Source organism: Patiria miniata, unplaced genomic scaffold, assembly GCF_015706575.1.
Source record: "Patiria miniata isolate m_02_andy unplaced genomic scaffold, ASM1570657v1 HiC_scaffold_9, whole genome shotgun sequence".
NCBI classification, from domain to species: Eukaryota; Metazoa; Echinodermata; class Asteroidea; order Valvatida; family Asterinidae; genus Patiria; species Patiria miniata.
Window position 1 is genome coordinate 21,345,964 of NW_024037076.1, and position 22,127 is coordinate 21,368,090.

The window sequence follows — 22,127 nt, forward strand, 5'->3', positions numbered from 1 at the left end:
TTTCGGCCCCAAATGCAGAAGGCTTCTTAGGATTACCAAGGACAATCCACAAACCAAATTTTAAGTTCATATGTTAAGTATTTCTCAAGTTATCGTGCTGACAAAATTTCTATTGTTTCAGCCACTGTGACCTTGACCCTTGACCTTTCGGCCCCAAAAGCAAAAGGCTTCTTAGGATTACCAAGGACAATCCACAAACCAAATTTGAAGTTCATATGTTAAGTATTTCTCAAGTTATCGCGCTGACAAGATTTGTCCGGACACACACACCCACACACCCACACACCCACACACCCACCCACCCACACACACACCCACACACCCACCCACCCACGGAAGGACAAGGCGGAAACAGTATGCCCCTTCGGCTTCGCCGCGGGGCATAAAAAGAATGTAGTATCCAGTCTATGGAGAGTCGAGTGAGTGGAGTGCATTTTTAAAGGATTTTCTAACGAAATTGGAAATGCTTCTCAGTCCCAGATTAATGTCTTTTTCAACATTTCTGCAATGATTGACCTTAATTGAGATAATACACATGTATATGATGACAAAATGGCTTCGGGATGCAACATTCTTTCCAAAAGAAAATCCACATGAATGTGAATGAGTAGTTACCATGTTGGAGTCTTTTCTCTCTCGGGAGAACCTGAATGTCAAGGACCCAAGTCTCTATCCATGGCATAATGAAGAAAACTATAGCAATGATGAAGTCTAATGGATGCGCCTTGGTGTCTAATGGCACACAGGCATTCGTATCATGCTTTTTATACTGTAAGAAAATAACAGAAAATCCATACTCATTATAAGTATAGGGCGAGTCAAAAAGAAAGTGACCGAATTAGAAAAACATTTTTTTTTTTAAATATGTGGCTCACTCCATTTCACAAAAATGTGAAAATTTCATGTAATTTGCAAACTCTATTTCCAAGTTATGTCTATTTTAATTTGATTTAATTTGATTTCAGTTGTTTTTTTATTCCAACTTGGAACACACCCCTTAACCCCGGGGAGGGTAACATGAACATTTTAAACCTAAATATATAAATTTACATTGGCAGGAGAAAGGAAAAGTAATCAAGAGCAATCAGACATTAAGATTTTCTTTTTCGTTCATGAACAAAAAGATGAATTCGGCAACACAATTAATAATAGATTCATCTGTTGAACTCATAAGAAATATACATTTTTGACTGTTTGTAAGCAACTGAAAGTGTGCATGTTTTCCACTTACAAAGTTAAACATTTGTTCCCAAAGAGCACTGTATATTGGACAATTGAGTAAAAATGGATCTCCGATTCAACCTCCAAATTACAGTGAGGGCAAATTCGCTGGTCATATTCAATACCTACATACCGTCCTATTTCTATAAAAAGCTCGTGTGCAGAACATCTAAACTGGGCAAGATAAGTTCGATGTAGAGAATTATTTACGGAACGTAGATACAACTCGAGCTCAAAGTTAGTTTTAAAGGCACGATATGTCCTTAATTTGTTTCTCTGATTGAGTTTGGTCCTAGAATCATTATATAATCTAGCATAAGTTATCAATCAAATTCAGCTGTCCACCACTGATCATTTATCTTCCAACGAACTGATGAGAACCCATTAAACTTAATGAAGAATGGATGTTTTCCAAAAACTTGCAAGGGAAAATAGTCAAAAGTCGCCATCAATATTTCAGATAAAAAGAGTTGAGTTGTTCTTTATATTCAAACACACAACATCCGACAGTAAAAATAGTGTTTCAGTCTTGCCTCAACTGACTGAAATCTTATTTGTAATTGAATGCCTGTGGTAATCTGTAATTCTCACTCAGCTCAACAGCATCCAATGGCATTCCATGGACAGCTGTAAAAATAGGTTCGTTTAGCCTTAGTAAAACATGTATAATGTCTGGTACACATGTAGCAAGGATCAATTTCAGTAATTCTTTTTTTGTCAGATGAGTTGAAGAACATGGCACCATGTACCCCCTAAGAAACCTCTCATAATACATGTAGCTGTAGCTCTGTAGCCTATCAAAAATCCACTTTAGACAAAAATTCATGGTCATGTGACCAACTACAATGCATGCTGAGAATCCAATATGGCCACCATCGACACGTAAAGCCACTTTTAATTTTCATCTTTTCTGAACAATTTTCTTTGTTTTGGGGGTACTCTTTTGACAGTTCTTGCATAAAAAAATCCAAGCATTTATAAAATCAATATATATACTTCACAAGTGCCACTTTTGGTGGAAAAAAAATCAAATTATGGGAGAAAATCATGAAACATTATTATCTGGTCCCAAAAAAGTGGGGTATAGTGCCCTGCACCAGTGATTTTGGATGCCAAAATGTGTTTGATGGATATTTCACGCCCCCCCCCCCCTCAAAAGAGTTGGGAAAAGGAAAAGGCATTTGACAGCTTTGTTGACTTGCTCCAACAATGAGTGCCACATGGATTGTCCGATGGTGTCCAATTTCATCTGCTTTGAACAGCGCCTCCAATAATCAGATAGTGCCCAGCCCCACCTCTCCCCTTATTTTTTGATTTCGCAACGACCGACTGACTAGTCAACAAATCCTGGCTAACTTCCAGCACAGAGAGTCTGCAGCTGGTCAAACCTACATGTACACTCACCTCAAAATCATACACAAAGACTTTAGAAATCACAAACCCACACGATAGAGTGGTAGTCACCTGGCAAGAGAGAAAGGACAAAGGACGTTAAAGTAAATAATATGAAGACCATGGATTCAATGTTGCGAGATAATAAATGCACAAAGCATGAAATATAAAGCACTACCGTTATAGGCCTTATTCACGAGTTGGCCATTTTTGTTGAGTTCCCTGAACGTATGTCATTAAGTGTTAACTGTTCAATGGTATGGCACCAGACTATTTATGCAGGCACATTGCAGTCTTTTTTTTAATCTGGCTTTAAACATTAGGGAAATTTTTAATTACAAATTTGAAATTCAAATTAGGTTTTGCCCTTCACCGACGTTTTAAACACTGTAATTTGAAATTATTCATTGAAGCCGACTTGAATTAATTAGGAATTAACTTTCTTTCATTTCTCTTCGCAAGTTCCAAAAATTAAGATTTGACCTCACTTTCTATTCAATATGGCCGACTCGTGAATAAGGCCCATGGCAGCCATTCACACACAAGTATGCCCTCGGTGGTTCCACAGTTGGGGGAGACCAGTGGGAGGGACATTGGAACGTATACCTTTATCATGCTGCCACCATTACAGTCATGTTCCCTGTATCCATTAACAGAACTGAATGATAATGGTTTTTGTGCAAAAAGAAACCAGACTATTTTTCCTTCCAGCCTCGCTTTGGTTATGTTTATTTGAATGGGAAAAAAATCAAGATGGCCGCAACATTATAATGGTCTATTGCCAACGACGCCTGACGCTCGTGCAGTGATGCATACGAGTACATATGTACTTTGCGCTGTACATATGCACACACTGGTGTATGCATGTATGCAGTGTGTCCCTCAAACCACAGAGGCTCAAACATGTGGAACTATAGTGGAGATGAAGCTCAATCAACTGTTCATGCACAGAGTTCATAGATGAGAACTTACAGCAAGAGTCCACCATCGTTTGCTGCGGAACAATGCATATACTGACAGAAGAATGATGAATCGACAGGCAGTGATTACTGGGAAATCAAAGAGTGACGTCTGCATAGAGTATTTCTCCACTTGACACTTCAGGCTGGCAGCTATGCTAGAGTTTGTTAGCTATGGATAGAAAGAGAGGTTGAGAGATGTTATACTGTATTTGACTCACTTTCAATGAATAGGCCACTGGACGTGCTAAATGTCAAGTGTGAAAGATACTATTCTCCACAGACTACTCGCATGTATGAATGGAGGATACATGCAGACAAAACGTAGTGCTGTGCATTTTGGAATTATCATTCTAATTTGGACTTGATTGAATATTCAAGTATTCCAAACGCACTGATAACATTTTACATATGCCAGCTTATAATGGCCGGCGATCAGGTTTTGCATTCACCTGTGCTTGTCGAAAATTGACAAAGAGCTTACATACATGTATACATGTACTTTTTCGATGTAACAGAAGGGCTCATATTTGACACATTTTAAATCAGAAATTTGAGCCACTTTTCAATATGGATTCTCTCAAATCATGCTTGTAGTGTGGCTTGCAACAAACGTGTTGCATCTGAAAAAAAATATGGAGGACACTTTTCATCCTCTCCTTTAAGACTGCTCATATTTGTTCAAATATTTGAATCAAAAATATGTTATTCAGTAGATGGTCAAGTATTTGATTATTTGGTATATTCAGCAAAGCCCATAAAAAGTAGCTGTACATAGGGAGACTTACGTTGACATAGATGAACCATAATACCGTCATCAGTAGAAAGTCAAACAGAACAACCAGGCAGAACATTCGGCGCACTGTAGAGAATTGCAACTCCTTCCGTAGCTGCTGCACACGTTGGTTGTTGGAATCACGGCTTGTATTAACGCTGGTGGATCCAGAGTTTATTAATGGTGGGTGGTTGGTGTCCGACTGGGTGTAGACAGTGTATGCATCATGGTTGCCTTGACCAGAGTGTGTAGAATGCTGGAATCCATTGACTGCATTCTGGCAAACATGGTCAACGTAAACAAAAAACTAGTAAAATACTGTACCGTATCCAAATGTAGTTTCAGTTTTGTACATTTTTCTTTTTGTAACTGCAAATCAAGCTCTCAAAATCAAAAGGTTTTAAGAAAGTTTAGCATCAATATTCCCTATGAACATGAATGTACAATGCCATTTCTGATTTTGGAAAGGTACTGCTGAAATGTTAACCATGAAATGAGGGTTGAATAATAGATCAGTGTAAAGGTACAGCAATAATGCTTGTAACTTATTGGGACACATTCATTCCAGATTTATGACCATCAATCATGAATATGCAGAGTTACATGGTGGATCAAGAACCTATCTATTTATTTATTTATTATTTATTTATTAATTTTTATTTTTTTTTGGGGGGGGGGGGGGAGGAGGGAGGAGAGCTAGCCTGCCATTACCACTTCATTGAGCATGAGGGGGAGCTAAAGGAAACTCTTTTTTCTTTTCCCTGTGCCATGAAGTGAGCATTTGACTGTTTGCATATCAAGTACAGGGGAAAAACAGAATGTACGTGAAATCAAACATGGATGTACACGTCCCTTGAGTGTCAACTCATATTGTCAAATTTAGTCATCATGCTGTGATAAAAATAATAACCCAAAACGACCGAAGTTCATCTGATTGTAGGAGGTGAATATGTACACAAATGATTACATGTACACAACAGTACATGTAATTGACAAGCATTACTCAGAATCACAGATTTGGCTCATCCAAGTCCAAGTCACATGCATGAGTGATAGTAGAGTTAGGAGCCTCCAAAAATAAACATCAAGTATGTGTGTTACACCTGTGTGCAACATGTAAACTCTGATAATCATAGATAAATAAAAATGGAAAAAGAAAAAAATGCACTTTTTAGTGTTGATAATTGTGGATACTTGTACTTTTTAGTGTTGATACAGTGGAACGCCGCTATACCAGACATTCGGCTAGATACCAAACATCATCCTTGACTCCCGGTTTTAAGGTACGAAACGTACCGAACATCGTTGTTGAAAAAAGTCAACAGATTAACAAAAAAAACCTACCGGTTGTACATGTATTAAACACTGTTTGGGCCACTTTTAATTCCCGAACATCAAACCATCCATGGTAACATCGTGTTTGAATGTTGAAGAGTGATAGATGGCTATTATTTCCCAAGGAATAAAAGCGAAAACCACCCGTTGCTGAAGTTTTGTGACAACTCCTCGTGCGGCGGCGGGATGTGAGAAATGCCAGTTCAATGACTTCACTATTGGTCAAAAGAGGGTACCGGCGGTTCAAAATCGCTATACCGAACGATCGTTATTACAAACACTTTCTGTGGATCCCATGATGTTCGTTATAGCGGCGTTCCACTGTAATTGTGGATACTTGTCAATTTTCAATTGATATATTATCTCATAGTCTGGTTCACAGACCAAAAGATTCAGGCTATTCGATGAATCTTAGGTCAGGTAGCCGCTAGTAATACATTGTAATACAAATGAAATATATGTCACGTGAGTAAAACGGGAGGAACGACTCCTTTTTCCGAAAATGTCCGAAGTTTGCTCAATTCGTTTCGTCGACAATCAGTTTTATTACCTGCCTTGCTTATTGAAAACTTTTTAAAAATAGATGATTATTAAAGGAAACATGCAGTGGAAATTCATCTTGTTTTCATGCACATTACTATGTGCTGCAACAATACATACAAGATTTTAATAGGCCTACTTGTTTTCACTCGAAGTGACAAGAAGGTCTTACTTTTTCAATTATTAGCAAATCCCTTCATCAATACATGTAAGAGGGCGCTCTTTTGCTTTTGTCACACAAGGTACCAGTACTCCTTGTCAAAAGTGCATATGAACAGTACAAAAATTAGTCCTTCAAAATTACCCACAAAAAAAGTTTTGAAGAAATAATGGCCACTACTATTGTCCAAACAAGGTGTTTAACATTTAACAAGTAAAAAGTGAAACTTAAGCTACTCAAAGAAAATGAAGAAACGTTTGATATAAATGTATATTTGTACACACTTAAAGCTATGGAGACACTACTGTTCTGCCTTGAATGACATCACGCTTTGGCTCATGAATATGGAAATGTGCATTAGCATAAAAACTAAAATGTTAAACTTTCTCTCTTTTACTGCTACAAAGGAGGTGGAAAGTCATAGTTACATGGCAAGAAAGCTGTTTTAAATGTATTTAAGTCAAAAAATCTTATTGCATTATTCCTTGTATACATGTATATTCATTGCGTGCATTTAGAAAGCTTGAAATTCAATGACGATTTTGTGCATCAAGTATACACTCCGGTGGTACTTTTTGCTGCATCATGTTTATGTACTATTTTGAATTTGACGACCATTATTGGGATTTTCCCAAAACCCGGTGTGGTCTCCATTCGGCTCGGCCTGCTAATTTAGGATTTAGGTGCCTAACTATGAAGATTCCAGGTTAACATTAATAGTCAATGTTTTTTTACAGAAATATCGAACTGTATATACTGTGTGATATATGAAGCGAGTGATTTATTTAAACATTTGATCGGAACATTAAAAGCTAAAGACCTAAAAGTATAAGTGATAAAGCGAATTCAGAAACGAAACCAAGCTTTGAAAAAGGGCCGTCAATGTCGTCATGTTTATTTTTAGCCCCGGAGGCTGCCTGACCTACAATAGTACAATGTAGATGCCTGGGCGTTGGGAGAAATTGTCAGGTCAGGGCACCAGACTAATTATCTAAGGGAAATTTACCAGGGCAGTTCGCTCGTACCCCCCGCCCTGCAAACAGGACGCTGGGAAGGGCTGACGAATTAATGCTCTGATTGGATAGATTTTGCGTGACCTGTGACCTGCAAGTCATCACGACCAAGACCCTGTTTTGAAACGGGCCGTCACGACTGAGTCATTCATCACTCTTTTATTCATTCACAAATGTGGCGCCCTTTTTTGGATGAAAAGCATAAAAATGTAGGAAAATCTGCTCTGTGTCGTAAATTTCAACTCCTGTCAGTTGCTCAGGCTCCGTTTCAAATTCACAAAGGGTCGAACTGCATATCATTCGACGCTCAAAATTTGTCCACATGGTCCGCAATGAAAAAAAAATCACATCCGGTATGGTGTGTATGCATTTCTATGGCAAACTTCTCGGATAGTATTTGCGCGCATTGGCTAACCGCAGTCTACAGCTGCAGCCAGATGCTTTATACACAGGTCATGATTAATTACCCAGAATGCCATCCCCACTTCCTTCACAAGATTCTGTGAATCTCATCTGCCCTTCCCAGCGCCCTGTTTGCAGGGCGGGGGGTACGAGCGAACCAGGACAGAAGATTAAGACTCCACAAAAACAAAAAGGGGGGAAGCCCTCCCAATACCCACTTTAAAAAAAAACAAGTCAGGTGTGTTTACAAACACAAATGCCCCGCAACCGTGACTGTTCCCATGACATAACACCACTCTTTTAACATCAACTTACATGTACCTTGGTCACATGGAACATTCATTGACAGCATTAGTGTCTTCTGTAGGTTTTATATGAATTAATCCCTAATCCCTATAATCTCAGAATAAAAAAAAGATTTCTATTGTTTTAGCCACTGTGAACTTGACCCTTGACCTTTTGGCCCCAAATTCAATAGGCTTCTTAGGATTACCAAGAACAATCCACAAACCAAATTTGAAGTTCATATGTTAAGTATTTCTCAAGTTATCGCGCTGACAAGATTTCTATTGTTTTAGCCACTGTGAACTTGACACTTGACCTTTTGACCCCAAATGCAATAGGCTTCTTAGGATTGCCAAGAACAATCCACAAACCAAATTTGAAGTTCACATGTAATGTATTTCTCAAGTTATTGCGCTGACAAGATTTCTATTGTTTTAGCCACTGTGAACTTGACCTTTGGCCTTTTGGCCCCAAATGCAAAAGGCTTCTTAGGATTGCCAAAAACAATCCACAAACCAAATTTGAAGTTCACATGTAAAGTATTTCTCAAGTTATCGCGCTGACAAGATTTCTATTGTTTTAGCCACTGTGAACTTGACCTTTGGCCTTTTGGCCCCAAATGCGAAAGGCTTCTTAGGATTGTCAAAAACAATCCACAAACCAAATTTGAAGTTCACATGTAAAGTATTTCTCAAGTTATCGCGCTGACAAGATTTCTATTGTTTTAGCCACTGTGAACTTGACCTTTGGCCTTTTGGCCCCAAATGCGAAAGGCTTCTTAGGATTACCAAGAACAATCCACAAACCAAATTTGAAGTTCATATGTTAAGTATTTCTCAAGTTATCGCGCTGACAAGATTTGTCCGGACACACACACCCACTCACCCACCCACCCACACACACACCCACACACCCACCCACCCACCCACCCACCCACCCACCCACGGAAGGACAAGGCGGAAACAGTATGCCCCTTCGGCTTCGCCGCGGGGCATAAAAATACCATGCACATGTGTTCGTGAATTCCATAAACCCCAAGGACAGACAATCTAAATTTGGACTGGCAAACTTTCGGATAAATGAACCTTCGGACTATTGCATCAAATGTTCGGATTAACGAACCTCATTTCAATTTCGGACTAATGAACCCCTGGTTATGGTAAATTTGTGCGTCCTGACAATCAAACCTTCACATCAATAAACCTTCGGATTATCGAGCCCTCAGACTATCAGGTGGATCCCGTTATATTATGTAGGTAGGTTCAGGTTTAGGTTCAGGTTTATTTTCATACTGTAAGGTAAGTTGAATACTGTACATGGGGACAAGCTTTAACGGAACTTGAAATAATAGAATGGAGAGGTCAGACAAGAAGCCGAAGTTTGTAGTTGTACATGTACTGGGTTTGCCCCTATAGAAACAAAGGGAAACTATCAACATACTTTTTTCTATTAAACAATAACATGTACATGTAGAATATATTTATTCATGCATGCGTCCTATCCCCATGATACATGTAATATAAACCTATACAACCACAGGTCTGAGAAGAGTTCCAAGATTAAGATGCTGGTACTAAATTGACTTTAATTGAATAGACAGGCAGTGCAATATCCTGTTGCATAAAGCTTGGGCTTCCTGTGAAAACAATGTACTATTTAATGTCCCTCCAGGGCCACTATAAAATTACAAAATCAGCACTGTTCGAACAATTATGACAATAAAAAATGTAAAATTGGGAATCAGCATGAATCAGGAAATCCTTATAGGAATTTTAATACATGCATCAGCTAAAAGGACATGAACGATACATGTACATGTACGTGTATCTGAGGTGGTGGCAGTGACATGTAAGTACTATAGAGGACAGCCTACATACATTGTACATGTACATGATTATAGAAACAGGAAATAGTAGAAAAAATATTGAAGGCCTATATAACTTCTCATTAATTTTTGCGCACATTGAGTAAATAAAATAGAAAAAAAATTGAACTAAGGAACTTTTCGCTTAGTATGGCACATAATTGGAGAATGTGTAATTATAAAAGGGGGGAGTCAGTTTTGACCTCAAGGTTGTACAAGGTTTTATAAGTTGGCTCAGAGTTCCGCCTCCAGTTACCACTTGTTGAATTTTGCATTCTCTCCTAATCAGGGGATGATAACAATAATGTATTTTTAGCAGTCCACATAAAAGAGTGCAGAGTGTTTCAAAACACTACATTTGGACAATTTCTTTTTCAAACTTTTGAAAAACTTCTTTTTCTTTAAAAAGAGGCCCTTTTGGCAAAGATGCATCCTCAATCCTTCAAAATCTTCATACAAGTAATGCCTCCACATAAAATCAACTGATTTCTTAAACGTGTTCAGTGGAGAGGTGACCACTGCCTCACTCTTTCAAATCTTCCATCTCTCTTTAAAGACACTGAAGCAGTGTGGATGATATCGTGAAGCAATGCAGCGACATCCAGTGTTGTGTACATTAAACAATCATTCATAGAAACAGTTTACCCATTCCCATTGGTCGAGAGCCCGTCACATGGCCGGTTTTACATAAAGACATGGCTGGCTGGTCTTAAACACTTTTCCAGAGTCACATGAAATTTTGACTATTATGAAATCCTGTGCCTTTTACCGTTTTATTGGTTGAACGTTCACAATCCTCAATTAGGCATGTGCAATACTACCAGTGAGTCAGTATTTCATAGTCCTAAACTTGCCACAGCTGCATCCGCGTGTCAGCATGCAGTACTTGCGACGCGCGCGCAAATCTCCATATAAGGAGCTGTTTACGTCTTACTCGCGAGCTGGACACTCCACCATATAGCTAGAGGGGTGTTTTGAAGACAGAAATAAAATTGTTGAACAAAATCTGTGGAAATTTAAATTTTTGACTTGTTTTGACATTTGGACCGAAAAGTTTGGATTTTTTTTTGAACGAAAAGGTATTCGCCTCGGGTAATTATCAGCATTGCCGACTCCAACCAGTTTTAAACATAGTGTTTAACACCTCCCAAGCACACATTTTTTCCTTTATTTAACTACACATAACGACACAAGGTACGGAAAAAATGTTCAACCTGACGCCACTTTTTTTTTCATATATCATCTCAATGAAGGTCATTCATTGCAAAAATGATGATAAGACAAAAAACATGCATGAATCTGGGACTGAGAAATATTTCCAATTTTGTTAGGAAACACTTGGAAAATGTTCTTGACATTTTTTCCCAAGGTACAGCTTCAAATCTTGACAAACTGCATTTTCGTGTTGGAATTTAGATATATATGCAAACATGTGTAAACGAACCTGGAAATTACACAATAAATAGATATCTGACAAATGCAGGACTACTTTTCTATGGCTATAAAGAGGGTGAGTATGTTTCTAAAGCGTATATACCGGTACATGTACATTGTAGACTACAAATATAGTCCAAATGTGAAAATCAAAATTTGACAAAGTTCTACATTTGCGGGTGCATGTTCCAAGTTAGCCCCATAAATGTGGCCATAAAAAGGCCACACTTGGAACATGTACCCGAAAATGTAGAACTTTGTCATGTTTATATTTTCACATTTAGACTTTGTTTGTAGTTTGTTTACGCTTTAAAAGCACACGTTCACCCTCTCTAAAGTGATAGATATTAGTCCCCCCTTTTCAGACATCTATATTTCGTGTAATTTCCAGGTTCGTTTACACACGTTTGCGTATCTAAATTCCAACATGAAATTACACGAAAAGTACATGTCTGAAAATGACAACGTCGCTGTTGAAACCCCTCAGCCAGAGTCAAGTTATCATTCAGAAACCATTAACCTTTAACTGAACATGGTGACCTTGACCTTTGACCCCAGAACCAATCCCAACATGCCTGTACCCATGGGCAACCCCCTACATGTACCTAAGTTAGACACCAAAATCTCATTTCCAACTCAAGTTATCATCCGGAAACCATTTACCTTTAACTCACCACGGTGACCTTGACCTTTGACCTTTTGACCTCAAAACCGATCCCAACTTGCCTACTCCTAAAGGCAACCTCCTACCGAAGTTACAATCCCAAACAACATTTTTAACTCAAGTTATCATCCAGAAACTAAGCTGCCCGGACGGACGGGTGGTACGACGGACGGACGGATGCTCCAGCCAGACGGAATTGTGGGGTGATAGCATTGTGTTCCCATTATCCCTTTTTCTAAAGATTCTCTTCTGGGGTGATGTTTTTCTATTGTGAAAATAGTGGGGTGATGTGTCCTGAAAGGAACATCACCCCACAAGTGGGGTATGGTCAGAATGGACAGACATACGGACGGACGCCGTAGGGGATGACAATACCCCTCGCGCCTCTCATACTAGTCCAGTATTGGCCACACTTATGGGGCTACTAGGGCTATTCTAGACCAGTGAACGTGTATACAACGCCACGTTGTATACATGTACAACGCCACGTTCCGTTATCATTTTGAACCTGGCGAAATCGTTCCGCGGTACATCATTTCGTATGCAGGTTGAGTACTTACTATTTTGTATTTACTTCATGCCCACCCCGCATCCGCGCATCTGCGCATCCGCACATCCGTGCATCCAGGCTTCCAATAATGCGCCCTCTATTGATTAAAATTTACTCAATGAAAAAAAAGTATAATTTGGAGTAAAAGAGTGATGACCATGGCCGTGATGACTTGCAGGTCACAGGTCACGCAAAATCTATCCAATCAGAGCATGAATTCATCAGCCTATCCCAGCTTCCTGTTTGCAGGGTGGGGGGTAAGAGCAAAGATCACCCTCCACCGTGACAACCCACCGCCGTGAGAGGGCACTATCACGACCAACCAATATCCCCCCCCCCCAAATATGGGGTAAACTAGTGCGCATGCTCGACTTCCGCAGGCAAATACGGTCCATTTTCAGTCTCACAGCTACTACGCACAACAAAAGAGTTGACCAGTGAAGCTGCACAAAGGTCTTGCATATTTTATTGCACTGGAAGAAATTTGAGTTTGCTTCGGAACTACTATAGGCAAAATATCTTTGTGGTGAACTTAATAAGGTGTTTTACGGTAATGTGCCCCATCTTGTTGATCTTGTTGCATTTTGGAATGACCGCATGATGACTTGGAAGCCCCAAAGTTTTCCATTGACGATGCGTACACAGCAATGCATGTAAAATTGCCCACCGCGGGCAAGATGGCGCATATTACCGTGAAACATCTTATTGATAATTCACCAACAAGATCAGCAAGGATCTTTCCCACGCCTGGCCTTTTCATTTTTTTTATTTTTTTTATTTTAGAAGCAGGTGTAAAACTGTAAGCTAGAGCATGAAGAGCAACTTTTCATTTTGCCAATTGATGTAATATGGCACAAGAGGTGAAAAGTGTAACGACATGCATTTTTTAACTTAACCCTCCTACTATTTAAGAGGTCACCATCGGTCAAGATTTTCTTCCTCACCTCCTGGCATACTGTGTACAAACCAATGGGCAATTCCACGGTTTGATGGACATGGCTAAGAATTTTTTTTTTTAAATATTTTAACCGAGTTTCAAATTTTTATTACAGATTATACATTCAAGTATGAGAAATTAACAAAGAAAACCCAATTTTATCAAACATTTTTTGAGAAATCGTGTCGTAAAGTGAAAAATATTTTTGTACTACAAAGAACTCAAAAAATTTGGCAAAGTTTAAACCTTGATTGCTATTAATGCAATAAGAGATATTTCGATCATAACCCTATTTCTAGCATGTATGATAGTCTAAATCTCTGAAACATACATGCCAATTCACAGCCGTCATCCATTTTTAGATGTCAAAAAGTAGTATTTTATACCTTTTTTGGGTCAATGTAACGTGAGTAACCGAAAAGATATAAAACTTTTTTCTCACCAACATTTCTAATGAATTAAATTTTGGTATTTAGGATTATCATTGTTTGCATGATCATAGATATATATAAATAAGTGTTTTGTTGACACTAATACACACATTTAAGAATTAAACGCAACTAAATTTGGTAACGTGAGTAACTTTTATAACGTGAGTAACCAAAAATGTAACGTGAGAACCAAGTTTTTTTTATCCCAAGTCACCCAAAATATACCCAACCTGACTTTTGCTTGATAACGTTGATTTGATTGATAACTGCTTATCTTAAACCAAAGAAACTCAAGTATTAAAGATACTTTTAACTTTTTAAGCATATTTTATCCTGTTTATGGTGCAAAATGGTCTTTGAGACAGCATATTTTATTGTAATTGAATCCAAGTAAAGTATTTTATCAAGTTTTTATGTTGTTGAATGAAATAAGGAAGACATCTGTACGTCCCTACATTGAAATAAAAATGTTTATTTGGAACAAAAGCTAAAGTACATTACATGTAGGCACTTCACACTAAGCTACCAGTACAGTGGTATGCCCTGGAATCCACTCTCCACACCATGGTCTCTGGTAGTGTGGCATTCCCATGGACCCTATATTCTGTGCTTTAGTGGCATACATTTTGTTTTAGCAGACTCTCAGAACATGAGAGGTTTGTTCAGTTGGCTCAGCATTAGCTTCAAAGAAACTAACTTACAGCTGGACTTCAAACATCAAATTCCTGATAGGGGATCAGTATGCACTGTAATAGTATCAGAATAATGTCAGATGAAAACCTTTATCTTGGAGTACTTGCCATTGGAGATCCAAGATGCAAATTTAAGTCAGACTTTTTAGTAGTTCTGATGTCTATTGGGTAGAAACATACTAACTATGATAAATTAGTCAAAAAAACATCATGCCATAAGATTATCAGATGGGTTGGACAAAATGTAACATGAGTAACCGTAACGTGAGTAACCATGTTTTTTGTGGATTGCAAAAAAATGGAAGATTCTAGAGGATTTGTTTTACTCTTATTACATGTATGTGTGCCCCATGGCATGGTCTTTTATCCATTTAAAAGCAATTTCCACAGGTTGCCTGTATGAGGACACTTTTTGATCAAAGCATGTTGGCTTTTTATGCATGTCCGAAAATGTAACGTGAGTAACCAATTTTGTGCGTCTTGTTTATCATACATAACATATTTTTCTGGATGTCATCTTTGGTGCTTTAGGTAGGTCTAGGTTTACTCTATCTACCATGGGGATAACAGTTATTAAACCTTTTCAGTATCCATGGTAATTACGGCCCAAGGAAACTCAAAAGTACATCAAAAACGTAACATGAGTAACCGTGGAATTGCCCCTATGGGGGTCTTGACCAATATTGACCCAAGTAATAACAAGGCTGACAAATGCATGTTTCCATGACCATAGGAAGGTTAATTATAATACAATCAGCACACGCACAACGTACGTAAACACACATGAATATGACCCGTTGATTTGTCAGATCGAAAAGGCGAGGCTGGTGAGTAAAAACTCAGATTTTCCACCCAAAAGCTTGTCCCATGATCTAAGTGTCAATGGTTGTCAAATATTTCAGAGTTATGGATCAATCATGGCAACATTTTGGGTGGTGAATTTGTGTTCAGAATTTAGAATTACAGACAAAGGAATTTCAGCTATTGAAGTGCAAATATCCAAAACCCACAGCGTACTGACCCCCGAAAAATCACCATGCCAGAAGGCTCAAGTATCACACGGTAAAATAATGTTCAGTTTGTGTCACGGAGGGACGATTTCGCTAGTTTCAAAATGACAAAACAATGTGTGGTGTCGTTTACAACTTACAAGCCACGTTCACTGGTCATGCTGGTCTAGTCCGAGTAACTTGGACCCAACTTATTGCTTTTTAACATTCGGACATGGTCTGGCAATAGACCATGTTCGAATGTTAAAAAGGCTTATAGATAAGTTGGGTCCAAGTTACTCGGACTAAGGCCAAACAAAAAAATAGTTTTGCTTCCGATTACATAGGGTCGGTCGGTCGGAAAACAATTTTTTTTGCCAATTTTTTTTTATGCAGATTGAATAACGGAGGTTTCTTTGAAAAATAAGCGAATGTAAGTAAGAAAACAAATAAATACAAGCATTTTTGGATGCAAAAGGGTTGTTGAGAGGTATTTTGTGAAGACAGAAAAGACAGATTTTATTTGTATTTATTCAATTTTTTTTTTTTTTTTTTTTTTTTTTTTTGGAATTGCCGATAAAATTGTTAGGGTCGCAGCCTAAAAATAGGGTCGGTCGGGTAACCGGAAGCAGAACTATTCTTTTTTTTGGCCTAATGCTGGTCTAGTCCGAGTAACTTGGACCCAACTTATCGCCTTTTTAACATTCGGACATGGTCTGGTGATAGTAGGGTCCAAGCTAATCCTTATATGCCGAGCAACACAATTCTGGCATTGACCCAAAACCCAACATTGCCCAACAAAAACATCAGATTTCACCCTCAAAACGGCCTCCAAATTACTAGATACGCCACCTGAGGTACAAGTAGACATTGATAAATAAGATGGTTGTACTGAAGTTTACTTATGATCCGGATGAAAAGTGAAATTTCCCATTCAATTCCGAGAGCTCCCCTCACGATCGTGAACACGTTAAATTTCCGATTCGTGTTTGAATTGCCCAGCGTTCATTCGATGGTCCCCGTATCCCGAGTGCGATTCCGTTACCAAGCACGCGCGATGCATCGATTATGATAATGAGCAGACAGGGCTCTGGAGTGCTCTGAATCGTGCAAAACTAAATCAGGCCCACTTTTCTCACAGTTTAGCCAGCAAATTTATCCAAAAATTCCACTGGGGCAAAGAAATTGTCCTCAGTATTTCATTAACCAAGTTTGCAGACTCAATTCAATTTTTAAAGGAGACTTTTCTTCAATATTTTGCACATGAGAGGGAAGTCAAGTGATTTCAAAATGGGGCTAAATACTAGACTGGTACATGTCCAACCATGGTCCAACTATTTGAAAAGACTGACCTCTTCATTCAGTGTCAATAGTCTGGTGGCTTGACTATGGAGAAATGTGTAGTAAATTGAAACTACATGTAGTTCCCGCTTCATGCCACATGTTTCTTAAATTCTTTTGGCACTAGCGGGATGCCGCGCTAGATGGGTGGAGTTGACTGTTTCGTAATAATTACTGTATACAGTGAAATCTCGATAATTTAAACTCCAATAACTCCAAACAACTGTTAAGTCAAATAAAGAATCAGACGCTCTGCTGCACGCGAGCCTATTTGGACTCGCCATAAGTCTCACCTAAGTTGTATTTGCGTTTAGCAACGTGCACGCACATAACGTTTCCTGCGGAGATTGTTCGAGGGTCCAGGACATATTGTCAATATAGGGGAAGGGGCTAGCTAGGGTGAAGGGTGCTAGTCGGAACGCCCAATTTCCGTACAACCCGTCAACCATGTCACAAATATTTCCGGGGATGGGGAGAAATATTTCCAGGGACGGGGAGAAATGGTTTTTGTTATAGAGGGGAGATGGTGATATTGAAATCGCTGATATTGTGGAGGTTTATGTTTATGCTGGGATTCATACCGTTTAAATGTTGTTTTAAATTGCGCACCGATTAGGAAGGTCTTGCTGTCAACAGTTGAATGAAATTAAGTATTTATTGCCGACCGATTGTCTCATGCGATGTCTCATTACATGTATATAAAGCTCATAACTAATGTTGTGCTGGAATATTTGTCCAGTCAAATTGAACATTGATTTTTCAAGGTGCTAAACCATAGACGTATACACCAACTGTACAATTAGGTAATTTAGATGAAACGCGGTTTGATCTTGGCCTTTACAACGTCGTATCCATCGTTCTCACTACAGAGGAGAGGAGGGGGCAGCCAGTGGGGGTGGGGGTTGGATATTGTGTGGCCTATTTACATGGGCGTCGCCAGGATTTGTTTTCTAGAGGGGGCAAAACATATTTTTGCCAAAAAAATGCCTGTTTTTCTCAACACATTCTCCATTTATCAGTTTTAGAGGGGGGCAGGGACATTTTTCCCCCCAAATCATTAAATTTAAAATTAAACTCATTTATTCCCTTTTTTTTTGCTTTTCCGGGGGGGGGGGGGGGGGGGGGGGGCAAGTGCCCCCCTTGCGACGCCCATGCCTACTTATGTTACACCTGTGAATGGTCACTTATATTTCCGGGGAAGTGGGCAACAATTTATATTGTTATGGTGAAGGGGGTGTGTCTTATGTATTAAGTAGTAGTTAATGTCATTATAGCAGTTGATGTTTTTATTATGGTGATGGGGTTGTAGAGCAAAGTATTGTAACACGTTTATTTGCAGCAGAGAGTAAAACTATAAGAAAGGACATATTGGAGCACTTCATAATTATGTCAAGCACCACATGTTAAATGTATTTATTACAAAACTGTGAAAATGAAATCAGGTACAATGCACACACGAATTTTTTAGTAATAATGTATTTGCATTCATTACAGGGTAGTACTTCAACAAAACTCAGGGGATATAATTGTAGTAAATTTTCGGAGCGATTTTCGCAAGGGACGTCGGTCCAGGCTTTTTTAGCACAGGCAAAAACATTCCATGAAAGACTTTCAAGCAAGACGGGTAATCATTCCATAATTATTCTTGGGTACAACTAAGCCAAGGATATAACTTTAAAAAAGGATGGACATAAAACAGCAGAAAAGAGTGATTATTTTTGCACTATTTCATTTTCATGACTTCTAAATAATAAAATTATGGCTAGAAGAAAAATGTGTTTTGAATGGGTAAAGAGGTAAAGAGAAAAAGCAGGAATCTTGCAGTTGAACTGGAAAGAATAGGTGTGTCACGTCTTCGTCTTGAGTTGAGATTCTTGCTTTGGGAACTGGTTGAAGCATGCACTGGAGCATGCTTGGAGCATGGTTGGAGCTGGTCATGTGATGTGGGTGTCATCGGGAGTCCTGTGTAAAGGAGTAACAAAGAAAACTTGTAAAAAAAAAGACATCGGCTAACAATAGCTACAAATAAATTGTTCTTGCGCGGTTTGTGCCTTACGATTCTGCGCGCCGTGCGTGCTCACAGCACATCGCGCAGTAATCGCCATCTTTATTTTCGGGTTGCGTGTTTTCGCTGTGCTGTCATCGTAATTCCCCCCCCCCCCCCCAAATTTCCCTAAAAAAATCAAAACCCTGCCCTCTATCTATGACATACCTGTTTATTGAGAATGTCTCCAACTATTTTGGTCGGGCTTTTTTAAAGTGGATTTTGTTCCCTTATAGGAACCGGGCCTATACTAAATACTACACGATCGCCATGTCCGAGGCCCACGCGATTGGGTCACACTTTTCACAAACAATTGTCATTGCCAGCAGTGGTGTTCGAAAGAATACTTATTATCCTTTGCCAGAGGTGTTCGAAAGAATTACTACTAACTATAATCTATAATGTGTCATAGCACAAATCGGACTTACCATTTGAAAGAGAAAATTGTAGCATAATCAATGCATCAAACGACCATCAAACGAAGCTAGTAGTAGTGCTGAGGAAATGTGGGGCAAGCATGCCTTTAGCTTTGCATGTTGCATGGAATACCGTTGCATGCGCTGCATGCAGCGCATGCTCCTCTATACGAACGTATACGTATACGTGGCACGACAGGTGTAGCGTGAATATCCGACTCCATGAAATGTGGACTCATTGGTAGTACTGTGCACGCGTGAGTACGATACTGCGCTATTTTTAGGATCATTTCGGGAGAGTGACCTGTCACGTGCGAGGGATCAACCAATAAATAATAGGGAAATAGGGGTCCAATTTTTATAGGAGTCGAATTTTCATGTGACACCGGCCCATACGCAAGATGGCCGGCGCGGCCCAATGGGGAAGGGAATTATGGGAAATAGGGTGGAAATAGCCGGGCCCCGTTCCGCATCCCCCGCAGCCAACGGGCGCGATGGGGACGGGAGACCGGTCGGGAAAATGGCAGCGCCCCCCAATCATTTTCGTGATTGTAGTATAGATGGTTGATTGATGCAGTACTGAAGCTGTGTTGGACTGGTTGTTTTAAGTGCCAGGCTATTTTCTTGTTTTGCATGTTTTCAATACCTTACAATGTAAGTTTTGGGACTCTCATACACAGTATTGAGAGTCTCAAACTTTCGGACTAGATAATGAGTAGACTGACTGGATCACGTTTGTAAACACAAGTGCATTTCGAACAATAATAGGGAGTCGGGAACTAGGGCAGATTTTATGGACGGGAACCAGTTCAAGCTAGTTCCCGACTCCCATTTATCGTTCGAAACGCACTTGAACTTACAAACGTGATCCAGTCTACTTATTATCATAATCGATGCATCGTGCGCTCAGTAACAGAATCGCACTCAGGATACGGGGACCATCGAATGAACGCTGGGCATGAAGACCACATTGCAATTCAAACACGAATCGGAAATTTAACGTGTTCACGATCCCAAGGGGAGCTCTCGGAATTGAACGGGAAATTTCACTTTTCATCTGGATCGTAAGTAGCCCGACTGCATCTGGCCGTACAGTACTATCGCAAGCTCTGTAGTACGGCCAGACCTCCAATGCTTCCCTAAACGCTAAACAGTGATGTAGCGATTTTGCTACCAATTTTGATCGAGATTATCTTCTCATCCAGGACAAAAATTTTCAAAGTTAAGGTTCCTAGTCGTAGAGGCACTCATACCTTTTCGAAAAAAACGTTTTTTTATCTAAAAAAGTTCATCCATCCGGCAAATAGACGACTTTCAGTCATCATCTGCTACAAATATCGTTCCGAAAATGTTCCTCCATGCGATTTCAAAATGGCGGCCGCGTTGTAATGTATGCATTATGCGGGCGCGCTTGAGCACGATATACAAATATTGAATGCTTCGAGTGGTGTAGTAAAACTAGCCTCCCGAGGTGATCCATGGACCATTCTATTTTCCCGAGGCGAAGCCGAGGGAAAATAGAATGGTCCATGGATCACCGAGGGAGGCTAGTTTTACTTCACCACGAGATAAAGCATTCAATATTTTTTTTATAACACTTCAACCACAGATTCTGCTTGATTTTAATATTTTAAATTATTTAAATCTGAACACAGTTGAAATAAACTTCAATTTCAATACAAAATTGGTGGAAAATGTATTACTCTCTTAAAAACTACCCCTTCATGAAATGTTTGAACCCAAGTCTGCAGCGCGCTCTCTTTGGAATAATACGCGCTACGCACAACGCACAACGCGCACACCAGCATGCATTTGCACACAAATATCACGCCGTGGAAATAGTACTTTGGTTGCTAATGGTATAGTACTTTGGTTGCTATGCGCATAGTACTTTTGGCCGTGCACAGAAAGATAGCAAAATTAGATAGTTACATGTGACTCGCTCTCAGCCAATCAAGACACAGAATCTGTGGGTGAGGTGTTATAATTATAAATATGCATTGTCAGTTCATGACCTCGTGTTTTGTTTGGCTAGCCACCCTGCACGTCCGACAAACGTCATGAACTAAATGCATACTCATAATATTGCCCAAGGGAAGCATTGGTGGTCTGGCCGTACTACAGAGCTTGCGATACATGTAGTACTGTACGGCCAGATGCAGTCGGGCTAGATCGTAAGTAAACTTCAGTACAGCACATCTTATTTATCGATGTCTACTTAGTACTTGTACCTAAGTCCGAGTAACTAGGACTCTACGGATCGCATTTTTAACATTTGGACATGGTCGGGCGATAGTAGTGTCCAAGATCGATGGCCCTATTGCGGTTACTATTAATTTTTGTTTACCATTTTCACTCGTACCCCCAATCAAAATCGTCAGATTTCACCCCCAAAATGGTCTTCAAACTGCCTTATGCGCGCGCCCCTGTAGGCTTCAGTGGGAAGTGAAAATACAAATGGTGGTGGTTAGGTTTACATACCTTTGGGAAGAAAAGAGAAATTTCACCTTCAATTTGGGAAACATCCTTGTCACATTCACAAATGCCTTGTTTGAGGCTGCCATTTTGAATTCAGGAAAAGTAGACTTGTGCATAGCTCTGGCTACACTCTTTCCTGGCAAGCATCAGACAGACCAATCACAGGGCACTTTCATTGGTCACCAGACCAATCACCTGATCACAG

The 22,127-nt window shown here is 39.5% G+C and overlaps 1 protein-coding gene across 1 annotated transcript in view; it reads right to left on the bottom strand.

Annotated features, from left to right (window-relative positions):
* LOC119720141 (stAR-related lipid transfer protein 3-like) overlaps window positions 1–22,127 on the bottom strand; it is a 38,996-nt gene that overhangs the window by 14,833 nt on the left and 2,036 nt on the right. The window contains exons 2-5 of the mRNA XM_038189698.1: window positions 4,361–4,624; window positions 3,586–3,744; window positions 2,626–2,685; window positions 616–769 (exon numbers count right to left, since the gene is read on the bottom strand). Coding sequence (XP_038045626.1) covers window positions 616–769; window positions 2,626–2,685; window positions 3,586–3,744; window positions 4,361–4,624 — 637 coding nt within the window. The remainder of the gene's footprint in view (window positions 1–615; window positions 770–2,625; window positions 2,686–3,585; window positions 3,745–4,360; window positions 4,625–22,127) is intronic.